Raw genomic sequence first — 15,756 nt, forward strand, 5'->3', positions numbered from 1 at the left:
AGACCCCTGGCTTCCGGCTTCTACAGCCCATGCTCCCCCCAACTCCCAGGAACCCAGCACCTCACCTTGGCCTGATCCTGTATGTCCTTTCTCCTGGCCCAGATCACCACCAGCACATAGACCATGCAGAGGCAGCCCACTGTGCTAACCACCACGGGGTTGTCCTTAAAGGTAGCAAAGAGCTCGGCAGTCTGGTGGACGTCAATGGCATTTGGCATCACCAGGAACGCGCTTCCGAAGAAGGTGAGGTGGTTGCAAAGGCAGTGTGTCTGGGAGGTGGTGGTCCGTGGGCCCACCTGCAAACCCCAAAGAGGTCGTGTTTGGGAAGCACGTCTGCTTCAGCCCAGTGAAGAAAAATGATGAACACCTCAGTGTGGGCGCCACACTGTCAGCCTTTCAGACCCACGGATTTAACCAACCTCTGGTCAAAATTATCTTTTTAAGGGCTGGGGATGTAACATGGTTGGTAGAGAGCTTGCCTGGAATACATGAAGCCCTGGACTGAATCAACATCACACAAAATGGATGTGATGGCGCCCATCCGTAATCCCAGAACCAGAAGGTAGGAAGACCGGGTGTTCAAGGTCATCCCCTGCTACATATGCAAGGCTAACCTAGGCTACACAGGACTCTGGCTGACTCTGGCATCAAATCTGCCTGGAGCTGGAGTTACAAGTGTTTTCGAGCTGCTGATGTGCATGAACTTGGCTTCTCCTTGAAAGCAGCGAGGGTCAGAGTCCAAAGTCCCGGAACCGAAATGGATGCAGAAAGGTGGACCTGTTAACCTGCCTGCAATTCCAGCCTCAGAAGGGGGAGACAGGATCCCTGGAGAAAGCTGGGTACTGAGCCTAGCCATGTCAGCGAGCTGTGGGTGTGACTAAGACGCCCTGCCTCACTGAATGAGGTGGAGAATGGAGGGTGAATCCTAGCATCAACTTCTGGCCTGTATACACATGGGTGCACAGACAAGTGCACCCACCTTCAAAAGTGCACACACACACACACACACACACACAGTTAAAAATGAAAATCCATTATCAGAGAACATTTTTTACTTTCATTGTGTTGAGGATCAAAACCTAACCTTCCCAGTGATGTTTTATTTGTTTGCTTCTTCCTTCCTTCCTTCCTTCCTTCCTTCCTTCCTTCCTTCCTTCCTTCCTTTCTTTTTCATTCTTTCTTCCTTTCATTCTTTTTATTTTTATGTATTTATTTATTTTTTTGGTTTTTCGAGACAGGGTTTCTCTGTGTAGCCCTGGCTATCCTGGAACCCACTCTGTAGACCAGGCTGGCCTCGAACTCAGAAATCCACCTGCCTCTGCCTCCCAAGTGCTGGGATTAAAGGCGTGCGCCACCACTGCCCAGCCATTCTTTTTATTTTTGATTTTTGTTTGATCTGCTTGCCAGGTGCTAGGATCAAAGCTACATACTACCACACTGGGCTTCTGACACAGGGTCTTTCACTGGCCTGGAGCTCACCACTGAGGCTCAACAGTTTGGTCAGGGAGCCCTAGGGAGCCGATACCAGACTCTGCATCTCCACAAACGATACCTGGTGCTTTCACACACAACCCAGGACTCGTGCTTACAAAGCAAGCACTTGTCAACTGGACTATGGCTCCAACCCCAGGGAGTGTATTTTAAAGGGCATCACAAACATCTGGGAGCTCTCTTCTGTACTCAGAGCCTTAGGTTTGACCGAGTGAATCCCGTGCCTTCTCCCCGCCACCGCCCTGATCCTGTTTCTGGCTTCCATCTTATGCGATACCCTTTACAACCAGAGGGTTTAACAGTGATTCCCTTTGACAGGTGGAGCCTGCTCTGTAAGTTAGTCATTGTACAGAGTTGCTTGCACCCCTCAGCCCCACTCAACTTGACCCCGTTTTGGCTTAGAGAGGCGGGGCAACTTGCCCAAGTTCATCCAGTGAGTATAAACTAAACTCAAGTGTATTTGGTGGCAGACTGAGCCCTAGGGTGCATCCCATGTTAGCCATATAAGGTAGCTTTGGGAAGTGGGTGCTCTGGGAGGTCCCTTCCCATCCAGGCCAGATCCTGAGATGCAAAGGCTGGTGCCTGGAGCCTAGGCACCTTCTATCTCTTAGGGCTATCTTTGTGCTATTCCGATCCCTCCTTGATAAAAATTCAATCACTATAAGGCCATTCTGAACCTCGACAGTCGGGGAAATTGTGTTGTCAATGGTGATGATTTGGCCTTGGGCAGACCTGGCTCTGAGGCACAGGTCCTTTGTATGTGGCAGTCAGAAGCCAGGGTGGGGACTGACGAGGAAGCTGTTCCTACAACAGATACAGCTCAGAAGGGGCTCACCCTCACCGTCTTCCTTCCATAACTATATGTCAGCATGGCCCTTGCTCTGTGTCCTCAGCTAGGCTTCTAATCCGATGGTTTTTCTCACCAATCTACCCCCACCACTGGGACAGGGCGAACAGTTTCAGTCAGTGAAAGAAGGTGGCACGCCCATAGATGCAGAGAGGAGAGGGAGAAACTTGGCTTCTCCACAGAAGCAGCAGATCTTGGTAGGGCACGGAATGGTAGAGAAGTCCAACAGTGGGTAACAGAGGCAGCCGGAAGGGTTCCTAGGAGAGGGGGGCTCTGGAGTAGGAGGCCAGAAGGTGGGAGTCTGCTGGAGGGAGGGGGCTTCTGGAGCTTTCTAGATAGAAATAAGGAGAACATAGAGCATTTAAGGGAGGTCACCTTATATGACTCATGATTGGGACACTGTGGTCCTATCCAGAGAGTGTTCGATGGCCTCAAAGCCAAAGTCTCCCTGCAGGTCAGGGTTGTGTGCCTCAACCCTGTGGTGCAAAGTGGATAGAAATTCAATCACAATAAGGCCATTCTGAACCTCGGCAGTTGGGGAAGCTGTGCCGGTCACGGTGATGACTTGACCAGGGACAGACCTGGCTCTGAGGCACAGGTCCTCTGTATGAGGAGGAGTGTGGGATTTGGAAGCAGAGCCACTTGCTTTTCCTGATCCATTGTCTCATTGCCTGTGAAATGGGGACACCAGCTCTCCTGGGGCTATCTGAAGTGCTGATGAGCTAACGCTGGTAAAGGTAAACTCAGGACACAGTTGAGGTCATGTTCTGGGAAGTGACATCCTGGCCTGCCATGCCCCCACACACGATGGGAGTCTTCTGGATTACACCTATTCTTACTCAGTGATCTTGAACTTCTGGCTCCTAAGATGGGCTCAGGTAAGAGGTGGGGGACCACGCTGCCAAGCAGGGTGAAGCAGGGAGCATGCGCCAAAGTTTATAGCAGGAAATCTGACCTAGTCAAGGCCGTGAAGCTTTCTCAAGGAAAATGGACTTGGCCGAGGGAAAGGAGGACATTCTGAACACAAGAATGGCATATGCAGAGCACCTTGGGGAACCGAGAGACATTGTGCCAGAGGCTCCAAATGGGACACCACAAGAGTAGACACACCCACCAAGCCCCCCCAGCTTATTCTTCATGCCCTTACCTGGCACCCAGAGTTGTCCCAGGTCTCCTGGGTTTCATCCCAGAAGACACAATGCACCAAGAAGGTGGTAATGCCAACTGTGAGGTTCCTGACAGAGGGAGACTCCAGACCATCCGTGGGGACCACCCTCAAATAGTAGATTCCTTCTCCAAACGGCAGGTCCTCTGGGTGCAGGATCCATGTGGGAAGATCACCTGCAGGAAACAAGGCTCTGGTCTCATTGACACTAGGGAACACCAAGGTTATAGACCTTGAGCCGGCTCCATTATGCCAGGAGTACATTTGCTCGGTATGCGGGGGCATTTGGGACACAAAGGGCTTGTGTCCTTACTGGCTATATGATATCAGACTGGTTCTTGAGTGTCTGTGTTCTTTTTTTGTTTGTTTGTTTGATTTGTAGTTTTGAAACAGAATCTTATGCAGACCAGGCTGGCCTCAAACTTGCTGCTACATAGCCAAGGTTGGCTCTACTGTCCTACTGGTCCTCCTGCCTTAGCCTCCCAAGTGCTGGGATTGCTCGGCACCTGGCTAGACCCCCCTCTGCTCATACCTGGAATGTGCAGATCTCTACAGCTGGCCTTGGAAAGTTATTTATGGGTTCATCTGCATCTCCATTGCATGTAATAAATGTTTATTTAATTGAGGGCAAATATCACCAATAACATCAGCCCATGAAAACTGCTGAAGAAGGTGGGCAGTTTGTTATTTGCTTTTTCATTAAACAATTGTGTCTTATATGTGTGTGTGTATACCTGTGTGTGTGATGTGTGTGTACCTGTGTGTGTGGTGTGTGTGTGACTGTGTGTGTACATGTGTGTACCTCTGTGTGTGTGTGTGGTGTGTTTGTGACTGTGTGTGTGTACATGTGTGCATGTGTGTGTGTACACATGTGTGCACATGTGGAGACCGAAGGCTGACACTGGGTGCCTTCCTCAATGCTTCTCCATCTTATTTCATGTTTTTAAAGATTTATTCTTATTATTTCTAATTATGTGCAGTTGGTGAGGGTGTGTGTGAATGTATGTGGGTGCCCACAGAGGCCAGAGGTATGGCTCCTTCTTTAGCTGGAGTTACAAGGGGGATTGTGAGCCACCCAGCACGAATGACTGGAACTGAGCCAGCATCCTCTGCAAGTGCAATGTGTCCTCTTAACTGTCCAGCCATCTTCCCAGCTCTGTGGTTTGTTTGTTTGTTTGTTTGTTTGTTTTTTCTGTTTGTTTCTTTGGTTGGTTTTGTTTTTGTTTTTCGTTTTTGAGACAAATTCTTTCACTAAAACCTGCAACCTCACAGATTCAGTGAACCCCAGAATCCCCCTGTCTCTGATTCATCCCCACCCAGGACTGGGATCACAGGCATAGGCTACTACATCAAGCTTTTTATGTGGTTCTTGAGGCTGGAACTCTGGTCCTTATACTTTGATGACTGAGCCATCTCCCAGCCTTGTCCTTTGATCTTTCTTTGACACCTTAGTTTGAAGCTGGCCACACCTGGGAAGCTCCTCAAGAAAACAGCCCAGGAAGCTGACTACCTGTGGCGGCTACGGGAGGCAGGTGTGTTTGGGCATCATAGCTGGTCTCATTGGGATGGTAGCCATAGCCCAGGCAGAGTGTGAGTGGGACTCCAGGTCTCCAGTCCAGCTGGATCCCCAGAGCTGTGTCCCTTGCCGTCACATTCACCAACAGAGCTTCACGGGTGGCCAGGCTCAGCATCTTTGGCTTGATGTGTGCTGAAATCCGGGGAAGCAGGATCTGTTTTCAGAAACAAAGAGTTCCAGCCAGGCAGCAAGTGGGCAGGGAAAGTGATATATGCCCAGAGCCCTGAGATGTCAGTGTGGAAGGGCTGATGTGGACAGGAAGATCTCTGCCTTGGGAGGAGAGAGGTGTCTTTCCATTCTCCCGGTTCTACAGGCCACCTGTGCTCCTAGGTTTCTGGTCCATTCCTCCCCTCACCCCAACCTCTCCCTGTGTCATCAACAACAGTCAGTGTTTCCCCTCAACTCTTCACCCCACCTGCTTCCCTCTTCTGAGTCTCCCTGTGACTCCACTGGGCCCCTGAATGATCTAGACTCAACAGCCCATCTCCAGGTCCTTAACGGCACCTTCCTGCCAAGTCCCCGGTGACACATTCACCAGTGCCATGGGCGACAGTGGAGACATCCCTGCAAACTATTAATCAGTCATTGAGAGGAAATGGCAGATGACTAGAAAAAAGTCAGTAAGTAGATTCTCTTAAAAGAATCTAAGTGCCCATTGCACCATGGCATGTAAGCATTCTTGCTTGACTTTAAAGAGAATCTAACGGCGTTTGGAGACTGCACCATGAACCTTTGAAATGAGCTTTTGGTTTGTGCGATGACTAGAATTCCACCGAACAGAGTTATATCCCCAGGAGAACTTGTCACACACCAAAGATGGGTGAATGGCCATATATGCATGGTTTTAAGTCGAACACAATGTTTCATAGTGTAAGGGGCACACTGAGTGGTTTCTCTCTCTTTCACAGTTGTTCTCACAATGGATCCGTTTGATCCCAAACCAAGCTGAAGAGAAGGCCACGTGCCACCCAACTGCTGCTAATAGTGCAGCACCTACCTCGATATTCTGGGACAGGTTCTTCACTGGGATGGGATGGCCCCTTGAGCTGGTCAGACGAAGTCCACCAACCGTTCCGCTGACATCAAATTGGCTTCGGGAAGGGAAGGGGTTCTGTGAGAAACTCATCATCTGAAAGCCAAGAGCAAGAAGCCCTGATGAGGGTCAGGGGTGAACAGGCCCCTGTGTGAACAGTGAGATTTTGAGGCTGGTGACTGGCCCTTGCTCTATGGAGTAGATGCAGGGGCCTGCCTCTAACTGATGGTGCTTTCCAGAGATGTGGTCTCAAAGGGATGGCTCCAGGAATCAACAAGTCTTTCTTCCCCCAGAGTTGATATAATTAGATCTCCACATCTTCAGTTTTAAGTCTGTGGACTCTACTAAATGTGGACGGAAAATATTTGAAAAAAAATGCATTTGTACTAATGGGTACTGATTTTTTTCTTGCCATTCTCCTAAATAATACATTAACATTAACTACCTACCTAGCATTTACATTGTATCAAAACTGTTACAAGCAACCTGGACTTGATTTAAAGTATATGCAGAGGTGTAGGCTGGCATAGTGCCTTTAACCCCAGCCCTCAGAAGGCAGAAGTATGCAGATCTCTGTGAGTTCAAGACCAGCTTGGTTTACATAGTGAATTCCGGGCCAGCCAAGACTACATAGTGAGCCTTTCCCTCCTTCCCCGTCCCCTCTCTGCATATATATGTCTGTGTGTGCACATGTATATGTGTTTGTATGTGTATATATGTATATGTGAAGCTGTGCATAGGTTTTGTGTGACTGCTATACCATATTATATAAAGGACCGAGCAGCCACAGACATGAAACTTATGTTTTCAGGCATCCTAAAACCAACTCCATGGGTACCAAGGGTAGCAAGAAGTATCTCAGAAAAAGATGTTGGTCTATTTTCACTTGCATCCAGGGAAATCAGATGTGCCTTAATCTGGGATGAAAAGGGGTCTTGGTCTTTTCATGTCTTAGTTATGGACAGAAACTTGGAGAGCTTCGCTATCGACTCATGAAGCCAAGGCTGCTGGAGGACACTTGCAACCCTGCTGGAAATAGAATAGACTTGGGTGTCCAGAGCTGTGGGGGCTGAGTGCCCCTGTGCTCCTGGCTGAGGCTCTGGTGAGATGCTGAACCTCGGCTGTAATGGATGGGGCCAAAGCATCATCAGCAAGCAAATACAAGGGCCAATGCTTTGCACATGATCAAGGCTGTCTCCAAGGATGCATTGTTGGGTTACCCTTATGTCCACAGGCTCCTGGCTGTCCTCCACAGGGCACAGGAAGGTAGCTGCAGGCAGTGTGAAGGTCACAGAGTCAGTGGCAGCAGTGTGCACCGAAGAACCTCGCCAACTCCGTGGCTGTATTCTGACCACAGGGGGAAGAATAGGAAGAAAAGAAGTTGGTATTTGAGGAGGAACCCGTGTTGTACGCTTGGATAAGGAGAGGTTCCACTTTATTGTCAGAGATGGCTGTGTTAGTGTTTAGCAGCTTCTGTGTTTCAAACGCAGAAACATCAGAAGCTGCTGGTGCCCCCATGTGGATCGGAGGTCCTTGAACAAGCTCGTACCAAAGATGCTTAGAACTGACTCTCGATCCCTGGTATAGTGTCAGTACTTAACAAGTGGCTGGCAAATCACTTCTCTAAGATTCTCTCCCCTACCTGCCTTGACCTTTGAGACCAGGGGCTTCCAGCCCCGTATTTTTCTGGCCTTTGTCCTTGGTCCATCTGACGAGACCAGGGACCTGTTTTCAGAGCTGGATACTGCTTATGGAATCTACCACTGGGACCCAAGAGAACCACCATGGTCTGAAGAGTCAAGGACCAGGGCTTAAAGCTCGCAAGGCTTGTGGGGCCCAGGGAACACACAAGCTCCTCCCACCCCCAAGGATATACAAGCAAGTAATAACTGTTGACAAGTGGGGCTCTTTTACTCAGTTGTATACCTACCCATTCATAAGTTGCCATGCGCCTGTAACTAACGTCAATAATTATCAAGTTAGATAGACTTGGGTGAAACTATTTCTATGTTCTGTTGTTTCCTTCTATATATGGATAAATTAAAATAGCCACCAGGCTACCCATGGTGGCTCATGTGCCTATAAAACCCAGCACCGAGGCAGGGGAAGAGTGATTACTGTAACTCTGAGACCAGCCAGGATCTACACAAATAATCCCAAGCCAGCCAAGGCTACACTGCAAGACCTGCTCCCGACAAATAAATACACAACGACACTAGAGTAACTTCCCTGGAAAACACACACAACAGAAAGTATCTTGAAGCCCCACCCCCACCCCCCAGTCAGCGCTAACTGATACAAACCTTCCTGGAAAAGCTCAGGCAAGTGTGTCTGGGATTGCCACAGGCTCTGTATAATAATGGGATAGCCAGGGCTACCCATGACACAGTGAGAATCACGTGTGTGAGGAGGTAGCCCCCCTCATTAACCCCCTAGCCTGCACAGCTCCGGTGATTCTAACACTGCCCTTATCCCTCCATAGCTGCCTTTCTGTCCCGTCCAAACACCTACCATAGTGAAAAGACTCCATTACACCCCCGCACCAGGCTCAGATCCCAGAACTTCTCCAGCTCTGAGACTGGCCTTTGGGTCACACCTTGGGTAGCTTGGGATGTGGGTTAGGGCATGAACTTTCTTGGGCATGCATAGTGGAGCTCAGTACCTGTCTGTGTACACAGAGATGGAGGGGGTGGCCAGGATGGTTGGAAGGCCTCCTGGCAATGTCCCCAGCAGGAGGGCACTCTGCAAATGGTCTATGACCCGAAGCAGCTGGGCCACAGTGTGAGCCTGGAAAGGAAGCAGAACATGACTGGACTGTCATCATAGTCCCCTTGGCTGCTGTCACCAGGTTAGTGTGGTACTCTTAGCAGGGACTGGGAGGTGATAGACAAAGACAGCGTTGCAAGTCATAGGCAAAGCAGGCATCTCTAGGAAGTCGGGACATCTCCTGACTCCTGCAGGGTCTTCCACCCACACAGCAGCTCCCTTTCCCTCCGCTTGGTGAAAGAGAAGAGGAGAGGACACAGAAAAGAGGTGACTTAGGAAAGTCACATATTGGTGAGATGAACCAGGCTCTCAGAGAACCTGGCCTCAGGATCCATATGAAGAGCCACTGTGCTGTGTGACACTTTGCTGTATGACTGTGCTATAGGTACGGACTCGTGGCCCGGGTCTTGCTCTAGCAGTTAAGAGCCATAGGCAAGGCTCAGCTCCCTGCCCTGTCCAAACCCCGAAATCAGACTCATTTGGTGCCAGTTAGTTAGTTAGTTCAGTGGATAGGAGGCTCGCCACTAAACCTGACAACTCGTGTTTCATCCCAGGGACTTGTGCACTCGAGTAGATTGTGAACATTCCATCTTACACGGTGGAAGGAGAGAATCGATTCCCATGGCTTGTCCTCTGACCTCCACATGCATGCTGTAGCCCCTCAAAAAGATCAATGTTTAGAAATGTTTTGACACATGCTCATGATGACAAACAAGGCTAGGGTAAGGGTCAGCCAAGGACCTAGTAGGGTATGTGTGTGTGTGTGTGTGTGTGTGTGTGTGTGTGTGTGTGTGTGTATGTGTCTGTGTGCGTATTTATGTTTGTGCATATCCATGACTGTACATGAGATATTGCATGTATGTATGTATCTGAGTGTGTACGTGCAAGTCAGTGTGAGCACCAGCGTGAAAATGTGAGTGTGTATGAGTGAATTTGGGTATTGTTCTGAGGGCGTGTGTTCAAGTATGTATGAGTGCACGTGGGCAAGTTGATGTGTTGCTGAAACTTCTTGTAGGGGCCTATATGCCACTGCGTTGTTGTATGTGAACGTAAGTCAGTGTCTGTGTGTATGTGCTTGAAGGTCCGAAGCATGTGCATTTGGGGGATTCCGGGGGATGTGCATGGGTATGTGACCATTGCCTGTGTGGCTGTGCGTATGTAGTTGTGAAGTACGTGTGTGTGTGCAAGGATGACCATGGGAGTCTGTGTTTGGTATCTGAATGTGTGGGCACATGTAAGACATCTTTGCACGTGTCTGTCCTCCAGGTTGTTGTTGTTATTGCTGTTGTTTTGGGTAGGAAACGTAACCCATTGGCTAGAAGACGGTGGACCAGCTACCATTTGGCTTTGTGGCTCTGCCATGATGCTATCCCGAGAGGCAGTACTCTGAAGGCCCTCCAGTGACTCTTGGAGTAGCACCGTACCTTATTTCCTGCTCTGGGTGGCTGACTCTTAAAGACATTCTGTGCTTTGGTTACAGGAACCAGGATACCGCCCATATAACATGTCCAGTGGACAGCTGATGGGGTGAGGCAGAGTGCCTTCAGGTACAGATGAGGAAAGGAGGCTTAGGGACATTGGGTGGCTTGGCTCCCAAGAGAGAGGTGGGATTCACTAAGCGCAGGACCCCTGTTCTATGTGCTGTGTGCTAGCCACACTTGCTTTCTAGAGCCTTCCTCCTTGCCTCCGAGAAGCATTGTAACCTCTGTGACTGTCTTCCCAGCTGGAGGTTGGCGAGAAGGATCTACCTAGCAACACCAGCATGAGCCGGGCATGCAGCATGCATGAAGCCTGCATCTGGTCCAGGGTACCCACCTGGCTGCTGTTGGCCTCCATAGGCTCTTCTGATCCATGGCTGAGGGAAGCTTCCAGAACACTCCCCACAGCCTCAAACATGGCCCTGGTGGCTTCCTGGCGTCTCTGATCCTCAGGACGAACCTTGATACTGGCTGTCAACAGGGCTTCAGTGGCATGCTGGAGAGCCTGGCTGGCTTCCCACTGTGATCACCCAAAGGAGGGAAAAATCAAGGTGAGCCCCTGCCAGAGATGGATCATTCAGAGGATAAGGAATATATTGGAGGGGTTCATCAGAGGGTCCAAGCCAAGGAAGAGCCTGACATAAGCAGCCTGACTTAAAACTGACTCCTTTCTCCTTAGCAGTATTGAAGCTCTTCTGGGAGAGTAGCCTGGTCTGCCTCTCCATCTTTCCCAGAGTACTTTGCACAATGTCTTACACACAACAGGCATTTGGTAATATTTACTGACTAGAGGGAGGTGGTACGGATGCAAGGAGAATGGACAGAGGCTGGCTGGCTGGAGGACACATGGAGGACAGATGGAAGAGCGATATAAATACATCAGGTAGACAATAGATGGATCGAGGATCCATGCAAATGGGTGGAGGACAAATGGAGAATGGGTGGGGGGTTTATAGAGAAAGGATGGATGGAGGATGGATGGATGGATGGACAGATGGATGGATGATGGATGGATGGGTAGATGGATGGATGATGGATGGATGGACAGATGGATGGATGATGGATGACAGATGGGCATTAACACTCATCCCAATTTTGTAATTTTATATGTTTGTGAAATTATTTGTTTAATATCTAGGTGCCCAATAGCTTCGAAGTACTATTAGGGCAGGTCCATGTGTGAGTGAGTTTGATGCCTGTGCACAGGCATTCCAGAAGCATTTGTAGAATGAGTAAATTAGTGTAAGCCTAATGTAGAGAAGGGGGAATGGGAGATATGTAGAGGGGTGTATGTGTGCAGGAGTGCATAAAACAGACACACGTGCAGATGGACATGTGTTACATCAACATCATAGGGCCCTGGGATAGTGCCAGCCTTGCTGGCTTCATACTGGGAGATCTGTGATGGCCCCTGGCAGAGCAGCTGGGCAGAAACAGGATGCCCCCTCTGTCTGTCTGTCTGTCTGTCTGTCTGTCTGTCTGTCTGTCTGTCTGTCTCCCTCTCTCTGTCTCTCTCTCTGTCTCTCTCTCTGTCTCTGGCTTTATGGCTTCCTTTTTTACTCCGGTCTGCCATAACCCTAAGGAACATGGTACTTGGCTATGATTCTTCAGGAGGATGATCCCTGAAGCAAAAGTTTGACTGTGAGTCATTGGTTTGAAGGTGATCCCAGGGAACATTCTAGAGGAGTGAAGAGGTGAGGATGGGAAGGGTCAGAGGTCAACATAGAAGGTGCTATCAAGCCTGTTGAGATTTAATCTGGGACTCAGTCCCACTCAGGACTTACCCACCAAGAGTGCCTAGGAGCTGAGGTACTTGTGCCCTACCTTCACCGGTCACTGAGCACTGTGTGAATCCCCTGCCATGTGAGCAGGTAGGGGAGCTCTGAGGGTCAGGGAGACCTCAGGCTAGAAAGGCAGGAGCCAGCAGCTGCCTGTTAGGTTGACACACAGTGGGTCAGCAGCAATACCTAGACACACACTTGGGACTGAAGATGAGTAGGATCCAGGTACTCCCGTTGGTGCTCACTAGCTAGCAGTAAACATATAGCCCATAATAAGCCCAGTGTGAGGCACCTGGGCCTGCCATGAACCGCCTTCCCTTGAACCACCCATGAAGTGCCCTTAGGAAGAAGATGGCAACAGTCTTGTAGCCCCAGGACATCGCCATAACAGAGGGACTTCTTTGATCTAGCCTCTAACGAGGTGCCACCCCCACACCATGGAGGGATGTGTGCCGTAGCCTGGCTCAGCCAGTGGAAACTCTTACCTGGGCCACAGGTGTGAGGTCCTCACTGCGGTGAGTCACCTGTCTCAGCACCTCAGCCAGAGCCTGGACCTTCTGCATGTTCTCCAGGCCAGTGGTGACCGTGGACAGTGATCTCAGCACAAGCTCTCTGACCTTGGAGAGGAGGAGAAAGGGCAGGAGATGAGCAAAACCTCAAAAGCACCGTGAAGGCATTTCAAGAGAATTTGGGGTCCCAGGAGTGACACTGCCCTGTAGAAGAGGGAATAGCCAAAAGACCTTTGAAACCAGTGACCATGTTGCCCCACAGAAAAAAAAAAGAAAAGGTGCTTTGTCAAAAGCATTCTGAAGATATAGTTGAGTTTAGCACCTTCAAATGGGGAGCTCTTTCAGCAGTTACACGTGGGAACATGTGTAATTGCAAGGGTGTCCATAAAAGAGGCAGGAACATTGGAGAAGGAGATGAGGGATATATACAGAGGAGGGGAAAGGAGAGGATTCAAAAATGTGGTAAGGAGATGCTGGGGTGATAGCTCAATTAGTAAAGTACCTCGTACGGAAGAATGAAGACCAATGTTTGATCCTCTAGCGCCTATATAAATGTACGCACAGAGACATGCACACACACATACACGCACACACGTGTGCACATACACATGCACACACACATGGGAGTGCACACACACACACATAACAGGGAAAAGGGGACTAAGATCTCAGGACTGGTGATGACCTCCAGAAGCTAGAAAAAGTAAGGAGTAGCTTCTTCCCTAGGGTCTCCAGAAGGTTCTCAGCCTTGCCCAGGCATTCCTGATCACTTTCCTCCTCTGGTCCTCGGTTTTGTGATCTTTAGTCTGAGGGAGCCAGACTGACCCCCTCAGTCTTCCTTTGGATTCCAGAAGACTTTGACTTCATGGAGTTGGGCGGAGAAAGCGGGTTACCAGTAAAGAAGACATCCTCTTTACAAAAGCAGGAAGTGACTGTGACCACTGGGGGACACTCAAGGCTTCTCTGACTCATGAGCCCCACCCCCACCCAGGAAGCTACATGCAGACCTTAAAGGACCCATTTCACGCACTTTCCGCTTGATGTCCATTCTAAGTTGCCCAGAACCTGGTCTCTGCTCCTCCACATTGAGTACAGAGGACACAGCCTTGGCAAACAGGAGAAGCCGTTCACGGCCATGCTCATGGTGCAGAGCTGTGGCGATTCTCTCTGACACATTCTCTTGGAATGTCACATCTTCAACACCCATGTCACCGGGTCCCACCTGACAGGGGAACCAGAAACGGGATCAGTGGTCTTTGTTTGAGATGTTGGCCCCTAAAGCCATGGGTCTGGGAGCAGAGCAGGCCTAGCAGAAGAGCGCTTGCTCGAACTTCCAGAGGCTGAGGGGCACCTGGATACATTTGTATCAGGCAAGTGATGGAGTCCACCACCACATCTTGGGCAAGCTCACACTCTACCTCCAGCTGCTCTCTTCATCCCAACCATCCCCCCACCTCACCTGCTTCTGAGCCTCTGAGCCATGAACTCCTTTTGAGAGCTCTCCAGGCTCTGCCCAGAGTTCTGCTGGCTGATCATGGCTGCTCACCCATGCCCTCAGCTGCCTCCGAATGCCTCGTAGTTCCTGTAGTTCAGCCGCGTGGAGACATTTCGCAGTAAAGAAACACGAGCCATCAACCGCCACCCACCTTAACTGCCACTTGGGTCTGCTCTCTGTCCCCTGCCTGATTGGTGACCGAGATGACCACTGTCAAGACAAAGCCATCCTTTTCTTCTCCAAGTGGCAGGTACACAGCGGGGATGGCTGGTTCGGGGCCACAGTGGAGGCAGGAACCTGGCAAAAATGGAAACAGAGTAATTAGGAGGGCAGAGCCAAACCCCTGGCCACAGGGACAGAGAAGTCCCAGCTATTGGTGTGACAGCCACCCTGGAAATCCACAGGGTTGGGGGTAGAAGGCTACCACATAGCTTGCTGTACTTTTAAAACCATGTCCCTAAAGTGTATGAAAAATCGAGGGACTCCTCCCCATTTATAAGTGGCTTTCTGATTTTTGGGTTTTTGATTTTTGTTGCCTTGGTTTGGTTTTTAAATTTTAAAAAAAAGTTTAGATTTATTTTTATTTTACGTGTATAGGTGTTTTGCCCACGTGGGTATCTGAGCACCACGTGCATGCCTGGTGCCTAAGAGGCCAAAGAGGACGTTGGATTCCCTGGGACATGAGCTACAGACGTGGTAGCCCACCATATAGGTGCTGGGAATGGAACCTGGATCCACTGGGAGAACAACAAGTGCTCTTAACTGTTGAGCCATCTCTCCATCCCAGAGGTGGTTTGTTTTGGCATTTATTTAGTTAGTTAGTTTTTGTTTTTGTTTTTTTTAATGTGGTAAAACAAATTATGACATGAACAAAAACAAGTTAGGGAGTGGATGGAGAGAGAGGAATAGCAAGAGGAAGAGAATCAGCCTCCCAAACTCCACTCAGACCAGATCCACACCTCTCCAGGAACCAGCAACACAAGCTAGGCGGGTTTGTTCTGTTTTTGTTGTTTTTAAGTCTCTCTCTCTCTCTCTCTCTCTCTCTCTCTCTCTCTCTCCTCTCTCTCTCTCTCTCTCTGTGTGTGTGTGTGTGTGTGCGTGTGTGTGTGTGTGGTGTATGTATGATGTCGTTTATCTGGTATTTGATGTGTGTTATTTGTTATGGTGTGTGTGTGTGTGTTTCTGTCCACACTAAGACCCAGTCACTGTCACCTTAACAGCCCAGCAAACTGCACATCCTTTGACAAGGTAACCCATGAAGTCTACATTCCCTCAGAAGGGCTTACATCCACCTCAATGGTAAACAGAGTGAGCTGTCCTGCACCACCCACCTCTTCATACCCCCTGTCGGTCTGGGTGTGGTTGTCATGGCTGACATGGCTGACTGGATGATTGTCATGCTGTGTAGGTAGGGTCTTTGATGGTTCACCCTCTGTGAACCTCCATACCAAGAAAAAATGTTCTTTGAGATTTGCTTGTCCTGTGACACTGCCATTCTCTGCCACCACTTGCAAGTCAGGAGCAGTGAAAGTGCGGAAGGTTCTGAGAGCCAGAGCCAGCTCTGCTGTCGAGGTAGCTACAACTTCAGTCTCTCTCTCTCTCTCTCTCTCTCTCT

At 49.6% G+C, this 15,756-nt stretch overlaps 1 protein-coding gene across 1 annotated transcript in view; it reads right to left on the reverse strand.

Annotated features, from left to right (window-relative positions):
- Pkd1l2 (polycystin 1 like 2) overlaps positions 1 to 15,756 on the reverse strand; it is an 81,670-nt gene that overhangs the window by 37,264 nt on the left and 28,650 nt on the right. Inside the window, exons 15-24 of the mRNA XM_028752696.1 lie at positions 14,293 to 14,438; positions 13,677 to 13,868; positions 12,623 to 12,754; positions 10,694 to 10,876; positions 8,775 to 8,899; positions 7,333 to 7,459; positions 6,077 to 6,208; positions 5,014 to 5,233; positions 3,486 to 3,679; positions 66 to 296 (exon numbers count right to left, since the gene is read on the reverse strand). Of these exons, the coding sequence (XP_028608529.1) occupies positions 66 to 296; positions 3,486 to 3,679; positions 5,014 to 5,233; positions 6,077 to 6,208; positions 7,333 to 7,459; positions 8,775 to 8,899; positions 10,694 to 10,876; positions 12,623 to 12,754; positions 13,677 to 13,868; positions 14,293 to 14,438 (1,682 nt within the window). The remainder of the gene's footprint in view (positions 1 to 65; positions 297 to 3,485; positions 3,680 to 5,013; positions 5,234 to 6,076; positions 6,209 to 7,332; positions 7,460 to 8,774; positions 8,900 to 10,693; positions 10,877 to 12,622; positions 12,755 to 13,676; positions 13,869 to 14,292; positions 14,439 to 15,756) is intronic.

The sequence above is a fragment of the Grammomys surdaster genome, unplaced genomic scaffold (genome assembly GCF_004785775.1).
Source record: "Grammomys surdaster isolate TR1022 unplaced genomic scaffold, NIH_TR_1.0 128, whole genome shotgun sequence".
NCBI lineage: Eukaryota > Metazoa > Chordata > Mammalia > Rodentia > Muridae > Grammomys > Grammomys surdaster.